General features: G+C 37.1%; 1 protein-coding gene across 1 annotated transcript; it reads left to right on the forward strand.

Moving 5' to 3' along the window:
• Positions 1–702: 702 nt before the first annotated feature.
• LOC123257937 (probable chromosome-partitioning protein ParB) lies at positions 703–2,084 on the forward strand. The gene is made up of 2 exons (XM_044717878.1): positions 703–1,695; positions 1,760–2,084. The coding sequence occupies exons 1-2, from the start codon at positions 924–926 to the stop codon at positions 1,777–1,779; spliced, it is 792 nt and encodes a 263-aa protein (XP_044573813.1). The 5' UTR covers positions 703–923; the 3' UTR covers positions 1,780–2,084.
• Positions 2,085–8,970: the final 6,886 nt, after the last annotated feature.

An 8,970-nucleotide genomic window follows, 5' to 3' on the forward strand; every position in this document is an offset into this window, starting at 1 on the left:
TGTGGTTAACAACAAAAAAATTTTCTAATGCAAAAGTTTCTTGCATATATACAATAGAATTATTTTATACATAAGATAAAAGGCGTGAGCAAGATTATTGCAATAGTAAATCAAAAGGGTGGAGTTGGCAAAACCACAACTAGTATAAATTTATCGACAGCCTTTGCTGCTGTGGGAAAAAGCACTTTATTGGTAGATCTTGATCCTCAAGGAAATGCTAGCACCGGGCTCGGGATTTCTTATCGTAGTAGGGAAGAAAAAAATATATACAAAATACTACTAAGCAGCGAAAATAAATTGATAGAATCGGCAATTTTCAATATAAAGGAAATTCCAAATTTATCACTAATTTCGTCAGTAGTTGATTTATCAGCTGCAGAAATTGAATTATCGCAACTTGAGCGAGGAAAATTTGTGCTAAAAAGCGCATTAGAGAAGATACGCGATAATTATGAGTATATAATCATCGATTGCCCTCCATCACTTGGGCTTTTGACCATAAATGCTTTGACTGCTGCTAATTCTATTATTGTCCCTCTTCAGTGTGAATTTTTTGCTTTGGAGGGATTAAGCCATTTAGTTAAAACTGTAGAGCTGATAAAAAGAAATAACCTAAACCCTTTTTTGGCAATAGAAGGGATAGTGTTAACAATGTATGACAGGCGCAACAAACTTAGTGAGCAGATTAAAAACGATATTTGTCAGTATTTAAATGATAAAGTATACAAAACTATCATCCCATTGTATGAGACTGTTATTCCACGTAACGTACGGTTATCAGAAGCACCTTCTCATGGAAAACCTGCTATTGTGTATGATCTTAAATGTCCTGGTGCACAAGCGTATATAAGTTTGGCAAGGGAAATTTTAAAAAAGCACGCGAGCAGTTGTAAGGAGAAGAAGCTAGTAAGCGAGGGCGTGGTATGAAGGATGATAGACGCCTCGGCAGAGGTCTTGCCGGTCTCATAGGCGATAATTATGATAATAAAGAAGATCGACAAGAGCATTTGCCTATTTCATTACTGCACCCAAGCAAATTTCAACCGAGGAAACATTTTGACGAGGAGTCATTAAGAGAACTTGCAAATTCGATAAAGAAAAGTGGCATTATACAGCCTATCGTGGTACGCAAAGATTCAAATGATGATGGTTATGAAATAATAGCTGGAGAACGTCGTTGGCGAGCAAGCAAGATTGCAAATCTTGATAGTGCACCGGTTATCATAAAAGATCTGAGCGACAAGGAATGCTTGGAAGTATCCATTATTGAAAACATACAAAGGCAAGATATTAATCCAATAGAGGAAGGTGAAGCTTACAGAAAACTGATAGATGAGTTTTTCTATACACATGAGGAATTAGCTTCAGCTATAGGCAAAAGCCGCAGCCACATAACCAATATGATTCGGATGTTGTTGCTCCCTGATAGGGTGAAAACAATGATCAATGAGAAAAAATTGTCTATGGGTCATGCAAGAGCGTTGATTAATGTTGAAAATGCGGAAAGTATTGCAGAAAAAATAGTTTCTCAGGGCTTAAGCGTTAGACAAACTGAAAAACTGATAAAGGACCTACATCAAAACAACAATCAAAAAGAGCAGAGATATACTAGAAATCAAGATATGACAGTAATAGAAGGCGCTATATCTTCTCAACTTGGTTTAAAGATCAAAATTAATGACAACAATTCTAAGGGTAAAGTTATGATACGGTATGATAATCCAAATGAATTGGATTTGATATTGAAAATTTTGAATAGGAAACTTGAGGCATAGCTAGTAGTTGGCTAGCAAAGCAACAAACCAATATCAACTGTTGGTGTCATGAAAGTAGCTGACACTGGAATCCAGGAATTTTATTAAGTTGGTAAGCATAAAAGTATAACTTCTACGTCATACCGCCGCGGTATCCGCTAACAAGCAGCGGGGTGACGATTGTCAGGGTAGCTGTCATCCCAGTGCCCTGACTACTTGGATCCAGGAAAAAGAATGGTGTCATCCCAGTGCGTGATACCCTAGTAGAAATCGTTTTTGTAATTGCAACATTCGTGCAATCTTTAGCCATAAATATTTAAAAAATTTACCAAATAAAAAAAAAGGCAAAAGAAACCCTGGGGTTATTATCCGCTTTAAAATATTGGCGTTTTTTATGTTTTAAACGCTTGACAAGCAAGATTAAGCTGCTTTTAATTGCAACTAACTTACGCTGCAAATGTTTAAGAAGTTTACTAAGCAGAAAAAAAGACAAAGAATCCCCGAGTTAGCTAGTCTTTTACTATCTCTGTCGAGTATTGGCATTTTTTGATGTCTTGTAACGCTTTATAAGCGCGTTCAGCTTATTTAGATAAAAATCTAGATGTAGATGAAGTTTTGTAAAGACATACAGTATCTATATACTGCAAAAAATTGAACATAAGACGCCGATACATTAAGTAATCCTTACCTTTTAATCTGCAGATTGGCGAAAGCAAATACAATAGCTTCACTATCATGATAAGGGCGCTGGCGAAGGGTGTCAAGTAAGTTTTTTCGTTTCATCCGATGCGCTGCCAAAAGCTATGCAAAAAGTCCAATGAGTTAACTCCCATATATCCTGAGTAATTCTTGTGCATTAGCTTTGATTAGGATAGGGCATTTTCTATCATTTAATAGGGAATGCAATATTTCAGTTGCACCCTTAACGTCGTTATTGTGTATCTTTACTACAGCGATAGCTTCTTGGCTTGAATAAGGATACACTGCACTTGATTCTAAATTATCAATTTTATCTTTATTTATTTTTTCACCGTTGGAGTGAAGTAAGCTCATTACTTCTAAATATTGTGCTAACTCACGCAAAACACCAGGAGCATCTTTATCATCTGCCAAATCATTATAAATAGATGCTGTGTCTGTTGGCATTGAATCTGAGATATGATTGAATGCGCGTTCAAAATTTGCTAAATACTCCCAATTTGAATCTATTTCTTCTAGCAGCGGCTTATTATCTTTTTTTAAGAATAATACTTCGTAAAACTTGTCACCTGCAGTTATAGATTGTTTTGTGTTATCAATGTTGCGCAATAAGTATAATGTGATGCCAACTAACATTGGCGCGAGTGCAAGCAGAAAGATGTATTTTTTCATGGTAATATTCCAAATAGTTATATATTTATACATTAATGCTTTTGATTTGCAAAAACATATTGACATAGTGATTATATCACATAATAATATTCTTAAGGTTGTTTGAATAGTTGGAGATTAAAATATTTCTAAAGTAGAAATAAAGACAGCAGTATTAAGCTAAATTATTTTTTGTCGGATTTATCCGATGTACCCTCAACCTTTTATAGGTTGAAGTCTAAATTTGAGAGTTTGATCCTGGCTCAGAATGAACGCTGGCGGCAGGCCTAACACATGCAAGTCGAACGGAGTTATATTGTAGCTTGCTATGGTATAACTTAGTGGCAGACGGGTGAGTAATGTATAGGAATCTACCTAGTAGTACGGAATAATTGTTGGAAACGGCAACTAATACCGTATACGCCCTACGGGGGAAAAATTTATTGCTATTAGATGAGCCTATATTAGATTAGCTAGTTGGTGGAGTAATAGCCTACCAAGGCAATGATCTATAGCTGATCTGAGAGGATGATCAGCCACACTGGAACTGAGATACGGTCCAGACTCCTACGGGAGGCAGCAGTGGGGAATATTGGACAATGGGCGAAAGCCTGATCCAGCCATGCCGCATGAGTGAAGAAGGCCTTTGGGTTGTAAAGCTCTTTTAGTGAGGAAGATAATGACGGTACTCACAGAAGAAGTCCTGGCTAACTCCGTGCCAGCAGCCGCGGTAATACGGAGAGGGCTAGCGTTATTCGGAATTATTGGGCGTAAAGGGCGCGTAGGCGGATTAGTAAGTTAAAAGTGAAATCCCAAGGCTCAACCTTGGAATTGCTTTTAAAACTGCTAATCTAGAGATTGAAAGAGGATAGAGGAATTCCTAGTGTAGAGGTGAAATTCGTAAATATTAGGAGGAACACCAGTGGCGAAGGCGTCTATCTGGTTCAAATCTGACGCTGAGGCGCGAAGGCGTGGGGAGCAAACAGGATTAGATACCCTGGTAGTCCACGCTGTAAACGATGAATGTTAAATATGGGAAGTTTTACTTTCTGTATTACAGCTAACGCGTTAAACATTCCGCCTGGGGACTACGGTCGCAAGATTAAAACTCAAAGGAATTGACGGGGACCCGCACAAGCGGTGGAGCATGTGGTTTAATTCGATGCAACGCGAAAAACCTTACCACTCCTTGACATGGAAATTATACCTATTCGAAGGGATAGGGTCGGTTCGGCCGGGTTTCACACAGGTGTTGCATGGCTGTCGTCAGCTCGTGTCGTGAGATGTTGGGTTAAGTCCCGCAACGAGCGCAACCCTCATCCTTAGTTACCATCAGGTAATGCTGGGGACTTTAAGGAAACTGCCAGTGATAAACTGGAGGAAGGTGGGGATGATGTCAAGTCATCATGGCCCTTATGGAGTGGGCTACACACGTGCTACAATGGTGGCTACAATGGGCTGCAAAGTCGCGAGGCTAAGCTAATCCCTTAAAAGCCATCTCAGTTCGGATTGTACTCTGCAACTCGAGTGCATGAAGTTGGAATCGCTAGTAATCGTGGATCAGCACGCCACGGTGAATACGTTCTCGGGTCTTGTACACACTGCCCGTCACGCCATGGGAATTGGTTTCACTCGAAGCTAACGACCTAACCGCAAGGAGGGAGTTATTTAAAGTGGGATCGGTGACTGGGGTGAAGTCGTAACAAGGTAGCAGTAGGGGAATCTGCAGCTGGATTACCTCCTTAGGCTTTGCGCATAACTTACCATTTTTAATGATGGTGTTGTTATGTGCTATACTGCTGTCTTTACTTCTACTTTATTTTAATTTCCCGATAACGGAATTTTATGAGTGATAGACCTCTTTCTCCACATTTACAAATATATAAAGTACAAGTTACTAGTTTTTTCTCTATTATGCATAGATTGACTGGTATCTTGCTATTCCTTTTATTAATGATACTTTCTTGGTATTTCATATTACATGTTTACTTTCCTGAGTTACTTATAGTAAGGTACTTAAATGCATTATTATTCACTCCTGTTGCTAAATTAGCTTATGTCTTATGTTTTATAAGTTTTGTATATCATTTTCTTAATGGTATTCGTCATTTATTGTGGGATGCTGGGCTTAATTTAGAAATTACTGGCGTTTCAAGGAGTGCTATACTGCTGACAGTAACGCTACTTCTTTCTACTATGGCTTTTTTATTTATGTTTATATGAGTCAGTCTGGAAATTCAGTACATCATTGGTGGGTTCAGCGTGTTTCTGCGGTAATTTTACTGTTCCTGTTTCCTTGGTTTATCTATTCATTTTCTTGCACATTTTATACTGATAGCTCTTTGTCTTTTAGTGAAAAATTTATTAATCACCCTCTAGAGCTTTTATTTTTTGTTGTATTGTTGTTTTGCATTTTTTGGCACGCAGTTCTTGGAATGCAGGTAGTATGCGAAGATTATATACACAGCGTACCTTTGAGGATTTTTACAATTACATGCATAAAGTACTTATCAAGCATTACTTATATAACCCTCGCTTTTACAATCTTTATCTTCTACAGGCGTATTTTCTTGTAAAATCACCGGTGCTGTGTTAATATATTATTAGTGTACTAGTTTTATTATTGAACTATAGCATTATAGCGATTTTGGTTTGACAATATGTTTGAAGCATTAAAAAAGGGAGCAATAGATCTTACACTTAAAGCAAAAGGTCTGCTTACTTCACCTGAATCTCAAGTTTACGTCGAAGACCTTAGAAAGGTAATGATGTATGATGGAAGGAAATGCCAGTATCCAAAAAATTATGATCAAATTGTACAGTCTGCTAAAATCATAGAAAACAGGGATATGCATGGAAATGCTATACTAGATAAAGATAAAAATCCAACCTATAAACTTTTGTATGGTCAAAAAGATGAGAATGGAGAACAACCAAGTTTCAGATTATCTTTAGTTACCAAAGATAAAGATAATGATAGATCTTATTTTACTATCAATTATATAGACAATCAGGGTAAGCAAATTCCGATAAATGAGTTGCATAAGTCATATTTTGAGCCATTAGGCTTTTCGAGAATGGATTTGAAAAAACACGTGCCAATTTTTGAAGCTGAAAAAACTAAGGATCCTCAATATCCATTTGAATTAACTAATTCTTCTGTGCTAACTAAAGAGGTAAAAAATAAAGAAGGTAAAGTTCAGGAAGTTGTTGATGAAAAAGGAAGAAATGGAGAATTATTATACACTAGTGATTACAAGAAGCTAAGCACCCATTTTTCAGAAATTAGAGATCAGAATGGTAATCTAGAGCTAGATAAAAGTCTTATATCTGTTCCTATCGTTTTTGCTACAAGTTTAGCTAAAGTTTGTACTAAATTGTTGACTTCTCTTCCTATAAAGTTAGGGGAGCATTTAATAAGCGAACAAAACCCAATTGCAAAGTCTTTTGGTTATCTTTTATTCACTCCTGCAGCGGCAGTAAAAAATTTAGTGGATATGGGAGCTACCATACTTAAGGCTCCAATTTTATTGTTTGTAGCAAATGAGAAAAAATATGGTGATGCTTACTACACCATGTGGAAACACCAACTGAAAGGATGTTTGGAAGAAGCAAAAAGTGACTTTAATGTTATTAAAGGTGAAGAAAGGCTAAAGCCGGATCATGGGAATCGTGATTCACTAGTGGGCACATGGGATGAGCTTAACGCTAGAAGGCCAAAGAAACAAGGGGATGATAAAGAAGTTAGCAAGAGTAATGAAATACTAAAGAGTCCTGAGGAAGAACAAAATAAGGGTAATGAAATATTAAGTGATAAAAGAAAAGGTCATGTTGAGGAATTACAAAATAGAAGAAATTCACAGCAAGGGCAAGGCGCTACACATGATCACTCTCATTAGCAATTACTTTAAATCAACATTTATTTTCTTTATTAACTATTCCACAACAAAAACTTGCATGTATTTTGCCCTCAGTATAAGATATTAATTATTTAATTAATATCTTAACTAAATGCGCCCTGTAATATTGTGTGGTGGTAGTGGTAGCAGACTTTGGCCTTTATCTAAGCCAAAGCAATTTCAGAAAATATTTAGTCAGAACACTATGTTTCACAACACTTTGTTGAGGCTAAAAAGCGATTATATGCCGCCCATAATTGCTACAAATATACAGTACGAGTCATTAGTGATGGAGGAATTGCATGCACTGCAAGAATATAAAGTGATTTTCGAACCAGTGAAAATTGGAACAGCAGCGGCAATATTAATTGCTGCACTTCTCTGCAATGAAAACGAGACAATGTTAATTCTGCCTTCAGACCATTTTATAGGTGATTTGAATAGTTTTTATGCTTCTACTCAAAAAGCGTCTAAGTTAGCCTCTGAAACTAACTCTATAGTCACTTTTGGGGTTAAGCCTCATGAATTCAATTCTGAATACGGCTATATAAATGCAGTATATGATCAGAAAGAAAAATGTCATATAGTGAAAGATTTTACAGAAAAGCCCGAGCGTAAGTTAAGTAACGATCATTATTGGAACTCTGGAATATTTGTGTTTAAAGCAAAACGCTACATAGATGAGATTAAAAAATCTGCCCCGAATCTTTACAATTTATGTTTTAAATATTTCACACCGCAAGAGAGATTTCTGTATTTAAAACAACGAGATTTTGCAGGAATTGAAGGCATATCCATTGATTACTTGGTGATGGAGAAAGCAAAAAACGTTGCAATGATAGAAGCTAATTTCGATTGGTTGGATGTTGGAACTTGGAATTCAGTTTTAGAATTGAGTGAGAAGTTTAGTAAAGAACCTGTACTGTCCATACAGGACATGGGAGTACTGTTTCAGTACTGTTGGAACAGTACCACAGTCTTTGCAATATATGATAGGTATAGGGCATCCCCAATAACGCTGTCTTGAAACTCCCCAATCGTGCAAACGATAGTTTGTTGTTTTCTTGCCTATTCCTTTTTCTTTGAGCTTTTTAATAATTACTTCCTTTGCTTCACTAACCATTAATCCGTTTAAGAATTCGGAGTTAAACATTACCCCATCACCAGTATACGCCTCCTTTGTCATCTGAGTAGCTTGACACTGGGATCCATTGTAAGAATTCTGGTCACGCGCTGGAATGACACCTAAGTGGGCTGAAGAAATAACGGGAATTATCGGCAAATTATATTTCTGTGCAAATTCAAAGTCACGCTGATCATGTGCAGGGCAACCAAAAATCGCGCCTTCCCCATATTCCATCAACACAAAATTCGCTATGTAAAGCGGCAATTCCTTATCAAGAAATGGATGTTTGACGTTTAATCCGGTGTAAACTCCTATTTTTTCATCGTTCTCTCTTTTCGATTTTATTTCCTGGATCCCAGTGTCAAGCACTGGGATGACAACAGAAGAACCATTCTTTAAATCCTGCACAATAGGATGCTCTGCTGCCACTGCACAAAAAGAAGCCCCAAACAAAGTATGAGGATAAGTTGTAAAAACCTTCAATTTCTTATTTAAGCCAACTACTTCAAACTCTATAGTTGCTCCTTCAGATTTTCCTATCCAACGCTCCTGCATTGTTTTGACTTTTTCTGGCCAATTTTTCAAACTTTGCAGGCACTTGAGTAAATCTTCAGCAAAATCAGTAATCTTTAAAAACCATTGGGATAACTTACGTTTTTCAACAACTGCACCTGATCGCCATCCTTTTCCATCAACCACCTGTTCATTTGCAAGCACTGTTTGGTCTACCGGGTCCCAGTTAACCCATGACTCTTTTCGATAGGCAAGCCCATGCTTTAAAAAATCCAGGAAAAATTTTTGTTCATGTGTGTAATAATTAGGCTCACACGTGGAAAGTTCA

The sequence above is a fragment of the Drosophila ananassae genome (genome assembly GCF_017639315.1).
Source record: "Drosophila ananassae strain 14024-0371.13 chromosome 4 unlocalized genomic scaffold, ASM1763931v2 tig00000077, whole genome shotgun sequence".
Taxonomy (NCBI): domain Eukaryota; kingdom Metazoa; phylum Arthropoda; class Insecta; order Diptera; family Drosophilidae; genus Drosophila; species Drosophila ananassae.